The sequence below is a fragment of the Anas platyrhynchos genome, chromosome 5 (assembly GCF_047663525.1).
Source record: "Anas platyrhynchos isolate ZD024472 breed Pekin duck chromosome 5, IASCAAS_PekinDuck_T2T, whole genome shotgun sequence".
Lineage (NCBI taxonomy): Eukaryota > Metazoa > Chordata > Aves > Anseriformes > Anatidae > Anas > Anas platyrhynchos.
Genome location: NC_092591.1, coordinates 39,981,808 through 39,999,266, shown reverse-complemented (window position 1 = coordinate 39,999,266; position 17,459 = coordinate 39,981,808). Strand labels below are relative to the sequence as shown.

Here is a 17,459-nt window from a genome sequence, read left to right as displayed (position 1 = left end):
GATTGTAGTTTATGTTCCACAGTTATGAGGTGTGGTTTTCTTGTTTTTTGTTTTTTCACAAATCTACTGTTGGTGTCTGTATTTGGTCTGCTTTCAAGTTGTTACTCTGTCTTCAGGGACACGTGCATCGTGTCCTCAGTTACAGAGGCAGATCTGTGCACGAATGTAAAGCTCTGTTTAAAATTGGGATTATCTATCACATCCTTTAAAAGCCTGTGTAAGATGTTATTAATTAGTCACCACCAACACGTTCAGTTGAAATCTTAGTCTAGATAACTTGAAAATTCCCTCCTGGAACTTCCCTGAATGCTTGTTCGAGTATGCTGCTTTATGATGGGACTGATGGAGTCTTATCCATACCTGGGGTCCTAGCAGGTGCCTACCAAAAAAGGGGAGTTTTCCTTGCTTGAACACATTGGCTTGGATGTAAACTTGGTGCAATGAGTTGACTCTGCTGGCTTAACTTCACCTACCTGCTAGCAGTATGGTTTCTTTTATCACTTTTTCCTATGCTCATTTCTGTTGTCAGTGTCTGCTGTCATTGCAGAGGTCTTCATGGGTCATGTGGAAACATGGCACTGGTTTACTTGCTTTTGAGCTTGATTTTTGCCTAGTGCTATAGAACGGCTCGCGAGTTCATGACATTCTGGGTGAGTCTACTGGCCTTGGACTTGAGAAGTATTGATCAGCAAGGGAGTGGAAAGAGTAAGTTTTAACAAACAAAGCCTTAATTTTAAGTTTTGTTTCCTCATTCCAGTGATGTTGTTTCTGTTACAAGTAATTTCTGAACTGCAGCCAAGCATTTAGTAATATCAAGGAAATTCGGGTGGTTTGTCTCTACATAAAAATTTCATCAGTCAAGATCTGAAATTGCACCGGTTTAGTTGAACTGTTTTAACTGTGTATGTGGATGTGTCTTGGAGCTTTTATGCTCACCAGTTCATATAGTTTGTAACAGGGAAGGCAGTTTGGAATGAAATAGACCGTCAGGTAAACCAGCTGTGTGCCTACATCCAATTCTAGCAGTTAAGTATGCCAGTATCTTAGTTCAATTGTATTGATGTGGGCCATGTAGAAGACAATAGTTTAAATAGGAGGAAATTTTGTTGGAGATTTTTTTTAATTCAAGCCATTTCATTTTTTCTTGAATAATTCCAAAATGCAAAGGCAGTAGTAGAAAAGTAATGTAAGCACCACCACCTTTCATAAAGGTATCCTTTTCTCAGCTTCGTTTGCTGTCAGAATGTATGTTTTTATCTAAAGATACAAAGATACAATAATATCATTAAAATAATTTTAAGAAGAGGTTTAAATCAATTTTCTGTTTCAGTCCTGACAAGAAGTATTGTCAGAATAAAAATTCTGTTGTAATTTTTTTTCATATATATGTTTGTAAGCATTTTTGTGTTTTAGTGAATGGGTTTGGTTGCTTGAGAATTGGGAAAAAAAAGATTTTTGTGTCAGGTTTTGAGACTTTTGTTAACAGCTGTAAACACTGAGGAATAAAGTACTGTATTTGAAGTTACTTGCATGACTGTATTTGAAATTACTTGCATCACTGTAGTGTGATTTGGATTCTCTATCCCATAGTGCTTCTGTGTTTGTAAGGAAGAATTCCAGCTGGTGATTTGCAGTAATGATGAAACTTGCTTTTTATGATCATGACCAAAATAGACAAGGCAGATAACAATACAGGAAAATTTCACCGGACAGGACAGATTCCAGATGCATCCCAAATGTATTGTTTCATTTGAAAGCATCGGTGTCCAAAAGAATTGGACAAAAAGCATAGGTCTACATGACTGTTACTACTGTCTTTATGTAAATTAAGGAAATAACTTCTAATCACTTGTGAAGCTTTCAATTTTTAACTTCTGTAATTCTGAAACAAAACAGAACTTACCTCCCCGTCAGATATTTTGATGTTCAATACCTCACATAAAAAATGCCTTTAAGATACAGTATTTTGAGTTTTGCTGTAAGGTAAATAGCAAATTTTCAGGGTGCTGTGATGCTTTCTGTGTAATAGCCAGCCTTAGTAGAAAGGTTCTTTATCATGCTGTTAAATCTATTCAGAATTAGTAGAAGATTGTGCTTTGCAATACTTGGAACATTAGAGTGGCAGAAAGTGTCTGCAGCGTCTCAACCACTAAAATACTGAAAGAATAATCTGCACAGGCCTAGCTTCCTGAGCATTCTCAATATTCTCAGGTGCTAGAGAGAGTAGAGACTCAGACACTAGGTTAGTCCAGCAGAAGTGTCACAGATAACAGAATCAAGGAAAATCAGTTTAGGTTAAGATTTTTCAGATACAAACACAGAGGTAATGTACAATTTTAATATTTTTTCTGTTATAAATATTAAACCAAAATCTTACACTTATATATAAAATCTTTACAATCTGTACACTTTTTCAATCTTCTTTAATATCATTAAAACAAAAACTTTTCAAGTTGCTGTAGAGATCAGGTACAACAGAATAACAGACTGCTTCTATAATAAAGAATTCCATAAGGTAGCTTTGTTATTTTCAAAAGCTACTTTAAATGCAGTTGTCTTTAATTTGAATATTAAAAGTAGCTCTGCCATTTTAATTTTCATATTATTCAGTCTACTTTATCTTTAGAAGATCAGAATTTATACTTAAAAATAAACAGTAGTTGTGGCAGGGGTGTTCATTTTTTCTTCCTTCCTTTACTTACATGAAACACAGCTGAGTCTGGTGAGAGCATAAAGGTAAGTGCTTTTCATTTTTATTAACAAGATAAATGGTAAGTGGTGTTCAATATCACTGTTTGCTGATAAGACTTAAACAGCATTTTGTAGTTTAACTCTCTTTTTTTCCTAGCATAGAGCATTAAGATTAACAGAGATGCATGTAATGTTTGCTCATAGCTCAGTCTGTTTTAGCAGTATCCCAGTACAGTCTGTTTTTGCTATTAGCACAAGTCTTTCATGCATCAAAATTGAAGTTCCAAAAGTAATAAGAAGGAACTATCACCAAAACAGAACAAAACAGACAAAAAACATTGTAAAGGGATTTTGGCAAACAAAGAACCTGAAGATAGTTGAGCTCTCAAGTTTTCCAGGTATCAACCAAGTCATTTGAAACAGGAAGCTTTCAGCACACATGAAGCACCACTTGTGATGTGTGATGTTCCTGCAAATAGGTGTTGTAAATCATTCAAACTGTTTGTAGGAACAATAGAATGACAAAGAGAAACGTTAACACTTACAAATATGGTCTTAACTCAATTTTAAGCATTTAGTACTAAAAAAAACCCTTAGTACTCTAACATAATAATGCTGGTCTTTGGGCCAGCTGTTGACATTAGGTTGTCTACTTTGGAGAGGGAGGGAAGGAAATGAACAAAGTATATATATGTATATACACATACAGATATTTTTTAGAATCCAGAGTTCAGAGCATAAGCAAGCAGTTAGCTGCACAACAGGATTTACCAGTCTTTGTTGCTCTTTTTAGCTATTTTCCAAATACATGAAAATATATTCAGTATTTATCCTGTTTTATTTGTTGCAGAAGTAGACTTTTGTTTGCTAAACGCATATCAGAAGTTCTTGCTGTAGTCCTGCATAGAGGACAAATATCAAGAAGCTTACAGAAAATTGGCAAAGCAAATTTACAAACATGATCTGAAAGCCATTTCGACTGCTTCACTAATCAAAGTGCAATTACGTGTTAACTGTTAATAATTCAGGTTTAGTGTATGAGGAACAAAATTTGCACAGTCTTCACAGCTGCTATATGCATTTCAATTCTTTACATACCATATTTATTTACAGTAAATAACAAACTCCATTACTACTACTGTTTCCTTCCAGTCATGGAGGTACAAGCACAATCCAAATGCTAAACAAGGATTTAGAACCAGTAAACTTCAAAGTAGTTTCCAATGTTTGTTGTTTTTTTTTAAAAACAATAATTAAACCATTCATATACTTGACAATTAATGACTGTAAACTAGAGATAGAACATACACTTAACGCCACTTTGAACACAAAGCACGCATGCTATTATAATGGGTCAACTAAAAATTCAATCTATAATGGAGTTTGTAAAGTAACTTGCAAGTTTTGACAAACATTAAGTATAATTTATTAGTAAATATATTAATTTTAACTTTCTGCTGTTTACATGTTTGATGAGAAATGCCTGCTTGATAAATGCAAGTGAGTTTTATACAGCTGTAAGTGTAAGAATTACCTTGAAATGCAAATGCAATTTTAAAATTGACTATTTTGACAAATATACCAGTAACTTGAAAGACTGTTTTGTCATCTTTTGCCAGTATGAACACTTAATAGCATTAAGAAAACTAAGTTAACTCCCTAGCACCTTTTGCTATACAAAATTTATACACATGAGAGCATGGTCATCTTGACTCTTTATCTAAAGTGCATGTGAAAACTATGAGAAAGATAATGGAGAAATCCTGGTTAGAGCTGTAAGATGTTAGAAGCTCTGAAATACATTATCTGTTGCACTGGGATTACTATACAGTTTCCCTCATAATATGGCCTTTGAGGTTTTACTCAGATGTTGCAACACTGGTGTCATTTGACATTATAAGAAAAATAATCAACTTTGTCCCATATTTATGGTAAAGGAACAGCAAGCTATCCTTTAAGCTGAATAAGTAGGGCTCATTTCCACGAAAGTGGAAGCAGTGTTCACTCTAAACTCTCAAGTCATATATTACCTTAACAAAGGTAAGCATTTGAGCAGCAGGACTACAAAGCTCTGAAGGAGTTTTAAAACATCTGTCAGTTTATCCTAACAAAGCCTAAAGAATCAAGTAATCAAATATCATTAGCTTTACTTATTTTAATATTTTTGCTAAACTTCAGAAATATAAGTCACAGTCCATGTAATGATTTTAATTGTTTTCAGACACAATGAGAAGGAACTCTCTCTCAATGAAATATTTCTGCAGTTTTACTTAAATGCTTAGCTTTATGGACCATGTTTCTACAAACCTGAATTTGGACCAAATCTGACGTGACAGTCTTATGAATAGCTATGTTGTCAGAACACTTGTAGAGTAATATGTGCTGCCTGCAGCCAACTCACTGTGGAATCCATCATGAACATAAACTTCAGGAACAGTGTTGCTCCTTTTAAAAGCAATCCCAGAAGATTGGATTTTCATTGTGCAGATGGTGCTAAATTACCTTAAAAATGTCAAAGGTATTCATTGATACACTTGAAAGTGTATTTCTAATACAGAAGTGTACAGAGTAGAGAGCATTTCCATTTAAAATCCTTTGGACTAGCTCTCCAGATCACTTGGTAAAGCAGCTTTGTCACACCTTCAGTCTTTCATTCTTCCATAGGGATCTTCCCCTTTTCTGCTAGGAGCAGTCTCTGTGCTGTAGGTCATCAACTACATGATTTCTTCTCTGGATTGTAAGAGATTCGATTGTTTTATGTGCCTGCTCCAGCTGGATCTTTAAACCTTCATTGTCTGCCTTTAGAATATTTCTTTCCTAGACAAACAAACAAGAAAATAGAGAATGCGTTTTGATTTTAAATCTGTTTCAGGATTGTCTGGTTGTATATTTAGGTTGATTGGCTTAAACATAAGTTGAAGGTGTCTCTTAACGATAGAAAAGATAGTGCATGTAAGCTAGTAACATTAAAAGGATGAGACATGTTAGCTAACAAGCAGTTAATGTATTAAGACTTAATCATTTGCAAATCATATATGTATGCATATATACACAAAGCTATCTATAAGATGTGTTATCAGTCATTAACAAGAAGTTCCTCTTACAATCCAAGGCAGAGTCTAAATTAACATGTTTTAGAAATGTCTCTTTACAGTGCTTGATTACATAGTGAGAATCAAGACATGCAAGACATAACAGTAGACACTACAAATTTTGGAGCTTGTACACAGAGCTAATTTACCAGCATTGTAATCCATGAGGAAAAAAATACAGAAAACTTCTACGCATTGTTCAGAACAGTCGTCTCCAAGGCAGGCTGGGATATTTACTTTTTTTTTTTTTTAATTTTAAGAAAACGTTAAAGCTGTGAACAGATTTTTAATTCCTTGTTTAGTAATAGCTGATGTGCATCTCACTGTATGCTTTCTGTTTATTCTATATTCTCTGTACTTCTAGGATTATTTTTTTTGACTAACATTGTTGTCTTAAACTTGTAGTAGAAGTCAGATTTTCTTTAGCCATAAATATTTTTGTTAAGGTAAGTGTTAAACTGGTTTCAATGTAATGCCTTACATAAATAGTATCCTGTCAAAGTTATGTTAAAACACTAATTCAAGTTTCCCAGTCTTGTATTACATGTGCAGAAGGCTGTTCCTTAAAATAACTTATTTTGTGGAGTAACATCCTGTCCTAAGCAATTGGATTACAGTCACATTCTTACTTGTCACTTTTAAGGCTACAGGGATGAACGTAACCATAACAAAGGCTTCAAAATATATTCCCTAAGCTCTGTACCACTACTAAAATTTACATTTGAAGTGAAACATCACTGATGAGGTTAAAGCGGCTAAGAATTCATTATACCTCTCATGGATTATTCTGGCAATTATAGTGGAGTACAGTGGTAGTGTGACATCATCCCACTCAGCCACCCCACTCTTACCACTTTACAGTACTGTTGTATAATTTTGTGTTTCGCTATGTACATACCTGCTCAAGTTCATGGTATGAGGGTTTATAGCTGTGATGCTCCTTCATTTTCTGGCTGGAGTCCTTGTTTTCCCATTTAACATATGCCTTTTTGCGGCTTAGTAATGGGCTTGGACATGGGGATGGTGGGGTAGGCTGGAGATAAGGATTTTCTGGTATCCTTTCTTTCTTCTCTGTTTGCCTATGAGATACATCACCAACCAGCAGTACAGAATCAGTCTGTGTACCTTTATGAACCACAGCTGGTTTCAGTCTTACTGAGATTTTCTGAGCTGAGGAACCCATCAGCATAATGGTTCGGTCCTTGCTGCCTTCATTGTGTTCCACTACTTCTCCATTAGGAAACGTGAATGGTCCTTCTTCTTGTCCTATAGAACATGCATCATAAATTGAGTCAAGATTTTATCCCAGGAAAGGAGAACAACAGGTACAGTAATTGAACATTATTTTAATGAATAAATAAAACAATATTTGTTCTTTATTTTTACATAAGTAAATGTAAAATTGGTGCCATGGGACATCTTTCAATATCATGTTTCTTGGAACAATGCTGTGCCCTATCTCAGTAGCCTAAATATGGATTATAAAGAGGAAAACATGAGTCTTCCATCACAATCAGAGCATACCTATCATTAAGCTCAGAGAAAAGCCTCTAGCTATTTATATGTTAATAAATTTTATACAGACCATTGATCTTACTGCTTGGGCTGGAGGTCTACTAGTTCTAGTTACTATGTTGGTAAAACTCTGCAATTAACTAACCAGACCCTAAACAATACTGTACAACTCATCTTTAAAAGAAACAGGAACAAAACAAAAATTATCTAGATATTTTGATCTTTTTAACATGACCTTTCCTCACCGTGGAGTTGCTCTTTGACCCCTAGTGTGCAGAGGTTTGAAGCAAGAGCAGATGTTGGGCTGCTGTCTGGAACTGAAGTTTTGGGTCTTCTTTTGCACTCTATCACAACCAGGTCTTTGCATTGCTTGTGGCAATTCATTCCACAATCTGTAAACAAAACAAACTTTACATGATTCAGTGGCTCTGTTGTAGTATTTCAGGTCAGCTCTCACACTGTGTTGCTTCCAAAGGAAGCAGGAAAGTTTCTTTTAAGATTCTCTACATGCCTTACCTGAAACATATGCTTAGTAACAACTCAACTATATCCCCTTGCTATATACACCTCAAACTCCTTTTCAATATGAAAATATCAAATAGGAACATATGGTTGTAACAGTTCTGACTGTAGAAGTTGCAGAGAAAGCAGATACATGCATGAGGTGGAAAACTGCAAAATACTTGTGAATCTGTTACATGGTTTTCAGAGAATTTGTATTGCACTCATCAGAAGAGAAGGGTCTGTTTATCAACCCTTGGGATTCAGTGAAGGTTTGCAAGAGTTTAGGGCTATCAGTTCCTTCACCTTTGCATTTCTTTTGGAGCATGTCTCATCCTATTCTTGAGTCAGCCTTCTCGCTGAGAGGCCAGATTAAATAGGTCTATAGACATAGCAATGGATCTTGGAAAAAATCAAGATGGTTTTTTGTTTGGTTGTTTTGCCATTCACCATAGGTTATAGATTAAATTTAACAAAGAATAAAATATCTTACCTTTGCATCTGTATCCTTGTTTTATGACTCCCCAAAGCTGAAATTCAAACAAACAGAATAATATATTAATATATGTCTGTGCATATTTGATACCTCTAGATAAAAATATTCACTAAACACTCCACTCACATCTGAGATTTGAGCACCTGCAGAGTACTTTACTTTCATATCCTTTTAATGGTAAAAATCAAAATAGGAACTATCTACACATCTTTAGAGTAAGGTAAACAGAATATTTGTATGCATGTTCCTTAATCACAAACAAAATAGCTTAACCGAGTCTCCAATGAATACATCAGCAGATCTAACAACTCCCAATGAAGGTGTAAAACTAGAGTAGATGTAGAATTGTGCATCAGCACTCTTGTTTGATCCCAGCTAAGCCAGGTAGTTGTTGGAGTCAGTTTTACTAAACCTTCCTGTGCCAGGCACAGGGCTTGTGTGTACCAGGACATGAGTTCATATAATCATAGAATATCTCAAGTTGGAAGAACCTACAAGTCCAACTCCTGGCTCTGCACACAACCACCCAAAAATAAAGCCATATTTCTGAGAGCATTTTCCAAATGCTTCTTAACTCCAGTAGGCTCAGATCCATGAATATTTACAGATATACATACATACAAATATTCTCAGTGCCACTTTCCTGGGGAATCTACTCCAGTGCCCAACCACCCTCTGGGTGCAGAACCTTTTCCTAACACCCAGCCTGACCCTCCCCTGTCCCAGCTCCATGCCATTCCCTTGGGTCCTGTCACTGTCCCCAGGGAGCAGAGCTCTCTGGATTTGGAAAGTCTTCTCAGAGAGTGACACAGCCAAATACCACAAGGTAGGAGCCATGTTTAAACAAATAGTAGCACTGCCAAGAGGGATTTAAAGGGTACATTAAATAGCTACACAGGCAATAGCCTGATGTTTGTAGTTTCACTGGTGTTTTAAGCAGATTCATTTCTGTATGTGACACAAAGTAATTATGAGATAAAAATAGGCATTTTTCTAGACAATATTAACATAATTTACTAAAAAGTGAACTTACAAATCCAGCACAGTTGTCGCAGAAAGTAGGCCTTAAATAAGTGGTTTCTTGGAAGTTGTGAGCAAACCCAAGTCCTAATTTGGAATAGATAGAGCTAGCCCTCATAAAGTAAGCGGTTATTTCATCCCTGCTAATCAGACCTTCCCTGAAAATAAACAAGAAAAGTTGTTTGTGAGGCACGTCTTTTCTTAAAAACAATAAGGAGAGCTAAACATACCTTCACAATTTATAATGGCAATACTTTAATTGGCCAAGAACTACAGCAATATCGGTAATTTTGTCAACAATTAAAGTCTACAGAAGCTTTTCTACACATTACAATTGCAGCTTGTGAGGATAAATGAACTACTTGTATATGAGGTGCAACCTCAAAACTATTTTAAAACTTTGAAATAACCATGTTTGCATTTTTCCATGCTTTAATGTGTTGAGAGAAATATTTTTAATTTGGCCAAAATAGACATTTGCCAATTCTCTATTTTTTTTTTTTTTATTTTAATTTTATTTATTTATTTATTTATTACAAACAGGCCATCTTTGGGAAGTTCCTCAGTAGTATATACTGCATGTCATTCTAAAAATATTTCTTCTTCTATTTTCTCTGTTCTTACGATGCTTTTGTCAGTTATGTTTTTTTCATTTCCATTTGTTGGTGAAGAGGATGATTTTACCATTCTAGTGACAGAAGTAAAAAAAAAAAAAAAAAAAAAAAAAAAAATGGAAACAAAACCACCACCAACAAAACAACAGAATAACACACACAGGACCTACAAAGTTGATAAGCAGAACTAGGTTCAAAGAGATTTGTAAGTACTTACCAGTCTTTAGTCATTACACAAAATGAGAATGGAAAACTGGCTGCTATCTTTTCAAATTCTTCCTGAGAAATGTATCCATCCTGATCATGGTCATAATTTTTGAAGACAGACTGTGTAAAATATTAGTAGAATAGTTTATAACATGGACAGAAACTATTGAATTACTACTTCAGAAAGTCTTCACAGTATTCAGAGGATTCCTCTCCCACTTTCCCTCAATATCTATTCAACAGTAAAACAGGTTTTTTTAATTGTTTTTCTTGCTTGAGTCTGAAGAAGCATTATGATTTCTTGATTTGTAGGAAGATATAGATAAGCCAACATAAAACAGACTGAACACTTCACAACACTACCTCTTATTTCATCACTCTTTAAGATCATCATTAAGGCACAACTTGTACTAATACACTCAGTTAATGCTGTCAGTGATGCTCTAGCCAAATCTGTGCAGCTGCCTGGGTTATTTGGTCAGTTTAATGTTATGTGAGAAACAGCTGTATGACAGACCTATTTTCCCTTGTAGAATGACATCACTGATTGTGTCTGGCCCTATTTTTTTCCCTGCTTTGTGTCTTTTCATACCTAAACCTTGAGACTATATTTGAGGTGTAAGGTAGATAGTCCAACCGTACTTACATCCACCATCCTCTGAACATGTTTGCTGATGGTTTTTGGATCAGGTTTTGGGGCTACTCCTGAGGCCCAGTCTGCAACTACTGGTGGTCTGGAAGGTGTCAAAGGCTACAATAAATTGAATGGAACTTTATTAGTACTATGTTAAAATATTTTCAGTGTAATGCTTCCTCAATTTGTGATGATGAACTGTGTGATACAGGACTGCAGAAATGGCCTATCTGACCCGACATCATACTTTTGATAATTATGTGGTACTTCAGAGCAAGCTTTTCCCTCAACTGTCCAAAACAATGGTTTAAATTCTCACAGTTCACTGGCAACCCTGCAAATTCCCTCTTTTCCGTGTTTATAAAACAAGAACAAAAACTGCACTCATAGGTTTGATCATTTGAGTCATGTAATAATTCTTAACTTAAAAGAACCAATATGGTTAGTCAAGGTTGAGCCTGATGTCTCTATAAAAGTAACTGCATTTTTGTTTGTACTGTGAAACCCAACATGGGTGTCGTCTCACATATGCTCTCATTTATGCTTCATCATCATCCTATTCAACCATCATCAAACTATTTATGCTTTAACAAATTTTGCTCAGTCTATGAAGTTTATGCTAAGCCAAAAACATATAAAATAAAATGAATGCAAGGGATAAAAGTTAATTGCTCAAAATTTGTTTTGTTAAGAGTCTGGAAAGGCTCTTACAGCCGCTCGGTGACTTCTTGGCTCTCGTGCATATGAAAGCTCGTAAATTTCATCTTCTGTGTAGTACAGATCAAGGGACAGCTGAAAACAAACACAATATTAGTTTAATCCCAAAGCAGTTGCTGCTACTTGATTCATTTCTTCCTGGCACACGTTAGTATATTATGGTGGGCTATTTTTTAATTTAGGTTGCACCACAAGAAAAAAATGCATTTGAGCTGCATAGGCGTTGACCATGATTTGAAATAGGCACATTTCTAAATTCCAGTATGTTGCTGCTGTTATCTGGAAATCTGTAACATTACACAGCTACAGCCACTAACAGGCAAGTGACTAGGCATGACTAGCTGTGTGTTAATAAGTAACCTGAAAAAAACCTGTTACTCCCATGATATACAGATAGTCTACCATGCAACTAAGCATAATTCCAATGAAACTGTCTGTCAACCATAATTCTCAGAAAATTCTCGTTTCAACATGTCAGGGGACCACACTGAACCAACAAGTATATGACGAGGATAAAAGATGGACTCGCATATGTTTAGTGAGAACTTAGCTGCCAACTACAGTTATGTAAAACAAGAAACTTCACACCTGGATAAATAAAGGAATTTGAAAAAGTTACCAAATTTATATCTTTGCTTATGGGTGTGCCCCAGAAAATGGTATAGCAAATAATTGGAAACAATTTCAAGTTAAGATTTTAAGACTGGCAACATGATGCTTTTTGACTGTATGAAAATATTCACATTAGAAATGTGAACAGAAAAGCCACAGCTAAATGTGTTACAAGCAAGTAACACAAGTCCAAGGCAAGTCTGAAGAAAATATAATGTTGAAATACTCTCTTCATAACAAAATTAGTTTCAGGTTATCCTAGTATGTCAATCCAGATGGTGGCACTCACATATATATAAAATAAGAAACCAATATACTGCTGAATGCAAATAACACATCAGACCAAAGCTGAATAATGTGGCTTAAATTTTATATGTGCAACAACTTTCTTGTGAATGACTAAAAGATTGCTGTTGTAGTAAAAGTAGTGAATAATTTTTGATTCCTGGGGAAATATTAAAGTACTTTCTAACACTCAAAAACTAGTGCAAATGTCAAGATATTTCTATTAATTATTGATTCGTGTATGTAATCACTACTACCTCTTCAAACTGATTTGGCTGTTGTTAGGAACACAAAGGAGAAAGAGTGTTGAGACAAACAAACAAACAAACAAACAAACAAACAAAAAAACAGGGAACAAACAAGAAAATCATACAGCCTGGAATATTAGCAGTTGAGAAACTCCTGCTTTGAAATGAAGAAGTATTTCTTTTATGTTATGTCCTGTAATATATAGTTACATGAACTTGTGGCCAAAGTTCTACAAGCTTGTAATAGGCACTTTTATAAAATGTTAGTGAAAAAAGATCTACTTCTAATCATTTCAGACAAAGCATTTAAAACATTTTACAGGAAGAAATTCACCACTTTATGTAGCTGTATGGGAAGTACTGAATAGCCTGTTTCAGGCCCTGGGAACAAAACTTTACACAAGTGTTCCCAGAGAGGACAAATAACCTTAAGCACATGAACATTCTAACTATCAGGTTTTCCTGAAACAGGGCATATAACCAGAAAGAGTCAGCAGGCTATCTAGCTTTTCCAATCTGTGAGGCTTGTTAGGGCCAAACAAAACAGAAACAAGAAAATATTAATTTTGTTTGTAACATGTACTGACTAGAGATTACTAGAAGCACAATACAACTACACTTGACTGATCTTTATGTCAAACAGTTTTATTAGTATCAGAAGAAACTTGGCTAGAAGTGTGGTATGTTTAACCCTACACATCTTGAGGAACCCCTTTTATGTGCAGGTTTATACGTTCAACACGAGCAAGCATTATAGGCAATCTTCTGCCTCCAAGGTGCACCCTAAGGAAGCTTTCCACCTTTCTCCCTATTTAGGCTTAATCAGCAGAGGAGTCAGGGTGCTTCCATAGGGAAAGTACACACAGAATGTATGCTACCATAGTGAAATGTAAATAAAGGTTTCCTTTCCTTATGGAAGTAATTGGGAGCAAACTTCAATAAACTTTAAAATAATAGTGTTCACGAGGCACCTCTACCCTTGCTGCCAGGTAAACTAACTTTTTCTCCTCTTCTGTTATTTTACACTTCTTTAAGGAAAAAAAAAGTCTTAACAGTGTTATAATTAATGGAATTCTCTACTTAGTTTAATTTGAGAGGTACTTGAAAATCATTTTTTAAACGGAGGTATTTATCTCATCCAATAGACTTACTGTAAGCAAATGAACAAGGTCCATATTAGCCTCCAGGGGAAGTGGCATTTCCTGGAGTTGTATCAGCTCATTTATGTGGTTATACAGAGAGTACAGTTTGTATATGTTAATTTTCTTGTCTTCTAAGTAGTCTGGCATGGCCTCATGAAGTGATATCAAGTCTTTCAGGTGGACCCCAAGGATTGGGATCTTAAAGTTAGTGCACTCATTATAGGCACGTCGATAACTGTCGTAGTTTTTGTAAGACGAAAGCAATTCTGTCATTTCATTAAACACCTAAAAATAAAAGAACACAAATAATCAAAAGTGGTTCCTCCTTCTGTTCTGGGCATATATCACAAGAATTTTCCGTACTCTTGAGTGGTTTGCTCACTGTGACTCTCAACATTGATTTAAAAATGTAAGGCTCCAAATGAAATCTAGTTATTTACCTTGTTTAAATTAATAATACATCTTATGTGCCTCATCTATAATGCCAGCCTTCCTACATTCCCTATTAAGTCAATTAAAAGAAAGAATCCTCTCAAATCAAGGGGATGCTTCTGCAGGTAAAGCAGCTGTCATGTCTCTGACCTTCCTAAAATCAAGCATCCTCACCTTACAATGTGGAATGTAATTCTCCAACTTCCAGGTCACCAGCTGGAATGGACTGGCAGAGAAACCTTACACTGTGCTCTGATTCTATCACAACATGACCAGAATTCTTGCAGTTCAAAGTGGCACATCTTTGTCACTTTAAGAAGGCTTTCTTCCTTGATGAGGATGGTACATATAACTTGTTGCAAAGGCCAAACAAATCTTATGTCTAGCAATATAAATACCTTTCTTGCTTATAACTGTACAGGCACAAAACTGACTTTTAATGTTATAAAGTCACTGGAGCTTTTTTTTTTTTTTTTTTGGTTGGTTGGTTGGTTTGGGTTTTTTTTTTTTTTGGTTGGTTGGTTGGCTTTTTTGTGGAAGTTCCTGTCTAACCACTTGATTTTTAACCTTCACAAGTTAATCTTTTTAGTTAAAATTTAATTACTTTACTAGTGTAAAGTTTACTTTAATTACCAGCCTTTATTTACTTAGTTTTTATTAGTGCTTATATACAATTTCTTGATGCAAAAAGTTACTCAACTCATAGGCATATGCAGTCATAACGAGGAAATTTGTAAAACAACATGCTTCTAAAATAAGCTTGCTAAACTGGATATATAGATCCTGAGATCTGCACCAGTGGGAGGTCATTTCAGTTCTATACTCCAGATATGCACTGTTCATTAAAGCTGTTTAAATATACCATGATCAAACCAAATTCTTTAGATAACTTTATGAAACCTTTCAGGACCCAAATAAGATAAAATAAAGTGTATTAGTCTCTTAAGACCAAGTGACTAAAGCCATTTCATAGCTAAAACCAAACCAAACCAAAACAAACAAGCAAAAAATCTTCACAGTTTTAGTAGCTGGAATCACAGCAAAAATATGTCCATTCTACAACTCACATGAATTAAAATGAATATATCAACTAATTCCTAATGTTACACTGTATTACAATATATGTGTCTTGGAGTTAAGTTTGTTCAAGTCTCAACTAGATAAAATCTGTCATAGGGAAAGATCAGATGAACAAAACTGGTCTTTTCAGGTTTAAAGTGCAGATGTCTGTGCTAACATTTTATAGACTCAGGCTGGTGAGTGTTGCTATGGATAGCAAAGTTTTGTTCTCAAATATTCTAGGATCTAATTGTCTGCATTTGTGTTTGAACGCTATTCTGTGCTACTCCATGTAAATGAAAATGCATCTTCTCAAACAAAAAAATTGAGAAAGCTCTACAAATCTCTAAGAGAGGGTTGAAAGCGTAGGACTAACTGGTGTTTGTAAAGATGAAATGACAACAACAACAACAAAAAAGAACAGAGGGAGTCTTCCTTTTTCTTTTCTTTTTTTTTTTTTCTCCTCTTTCTATCTGTCAGATTTAACAAAGTAAGCTTGGTTTTGTGCATGTGCGCGTAGGCAATGACAAAAAAAAAATACTTAAAGTTATCTCATTTATAAATCAATACCAACCTTAGTTACATCATGAGGAACACATGAGCTTGTTTCCTTGAGTCTGGAAATGGAACTGTGACAGAGACCTCCTATCACTGCCATTAATGTATTGAAATTCTGCAACTGGTGAAGCTTCTGTGTTGACATAAAAACAGTCAGTATTTATTATTTAAAGGGTGAAATTGTTCGACGTGAATACCCAAATTCTACATTTCCTCTATTGTTCAGGGACAAGTTTAATATTGTTCTTACAAGTTTTGTCCCATAATCCATAGCAGTTCATACAGTAGAAAGATAAACAGTTTCAGCTTCAGATCTCACCAGCTGATTGAAAAGGAATTCTAGTTTGTTGGTGCAGTTTCTTCAGAATAGATATGAGAAAGCCATAGTGCCATTGAAGATAATGTAACTGAATACGTGGTATGAACTCACACATATGCACACTGTATATATGAATCAGAAGACCACTGCCACCACCTCTTTCCTAGCTGACCCCCCACTAGTAGCATGGGAAGAGCATCTAAAGGGCTGTTTCAGAGAAAGACAAAATAAATAACTGTAGTTATTTATTTATGTAGGGTTTATGTGGCAAGATTTTGGCAGCAGGGAGTCATAGGGGTGGTTTCTGTGAGAAGGATCTAGAAGCTGCCCCATGTTTGGTAAGGGCCCCACTGCTGACCAGAGCCGAACCGATAAGCAGTGTTGCTTTGCACCTCAGTGAGAGCATATTTAAGACAGGGAAAAAAATGCTGCACCACACAGCATCTGGGAGACTGCGAGGAGTGAGGAACAGCCTTGCAGGCACCAAGGTCAGTGAAGAAGGAGGGGGAGAGGTGCTCCAGGCGCCGGAGCAGAAGTCCCCTGCAGCCTGTGGTGAGGACCATGGTGAAGCAGGATGTCCCCCTGCAGCCCATGGAGTACCACGGTGGAGCAGGGTTCCACGCTGCAGCCAGTGGAGGAGACCACGGTGGAGCAGGTGGCCCTGCACCGACGGAGGCTGCCACCTGTGGAAGACCCCTGCCGGAGCAGATTCCGGGCCAGACCTGCAGCCCGTGGAGAGGAGACCACGCAGGAGCAGGTGACCTGGCAGGAGCTGCTGCCCGTGGGGGAGCCAGGTTGGAGCAGTTTCCTCCTGAGGGATGGACCCCGTGGTATGGACCCATATCTGGAGCAGTTCTGGAAGAGCAGCTGCCTGTGGGAAACCCACGCCAGATCAGTTCATCAAGGACTGCATCCTGTGGGAGGGACCCCACAGCACAGGGAACGAGAGTGACCGAGAAGGAGCGGCAGAGAAGAAGCGCTGTAGACTGACCATAACCCCCATTCCCCCGTTCCCCTGCGCCGCTCGGGGGGAGGAGGTGGAAGAGGGTGAATGGGGGGGGAGGTGCTTTTGGTTTCTTTCCTTTGTTTCTCACTTCTCTAGCTTGTTAGTAATAAGCAATAAATCTTACTTTCTCCCTATGCCGAGTCTGTTTTGCCTGTTACAATAATTACTGTGTGATCTCCTTGTCCTTATCTCAACCTTTGAGCCCTTTTCATCGTATTTTCTCCCCGTTCCTCTTTGAGGAGGTCCCCCTCCTCAAAGTGAGAGAGAGGCTGTGGTGGAGCTCGGCTGCCCACTCGAGCAGAACCACCACA

The 17,459-nt window shown here is 36.6% G+C and overlaps 1 protein-coding gene across 1 annotated transcript in view; it reads right to left on the bottom strand.

Annotated features, from left to right (window-relative positions):
* Positions 1–2,324: 2,324 nt before the first annotated feature.
* RASGRP1 (RAS guanyl releasing protein 1) overlaps positions 2,325–17,459 on the bottom strand; it is a 43,475-nt gene continuing 28,340 nt past the window's right edge. Inside the window, exons 8-17 of the mRNA XM_027457832.3 lie at positions 15,840–15,956; positions 13,784–14,059; positions 11,482–11,562; positions 10,783–10,887; positions 10,147–10,256; positions 9,329–9,473; positions 8,293–8,329; positions 7,544–7,690; positions 6,682–7,049; positions 2,325–5,508 (exon numbers count right to left, since the gene is read on the bottom strand). Of these exons, the coding sequence (XP_027313633.1) occupies positions 5,374–5,508; positions 6,682–7,049; positions 7,544–7,690; positions 8,293–8,329; positions 9,329–9,473; positions 10,147–10,256; positions 10,783–10,887; positions 11,482–11,562; positions 13,784–14,059; positions 15,840–15,956 (1,521 nt within the window). The 3' untranslated portion in view covers positions 2,325–5,373. The remainder of the gene's footprint in view (positions 5,509–6,681; positions 7,050–7,543; positions 7,691–8,292; positions 8,330–9,328; positions 9,474–10,146; positions 10,257–10,782; positions 10,888–11,481; positions 11,563–13,783; positions 14,060–15,839; positions 15,957–17,459) is intronic.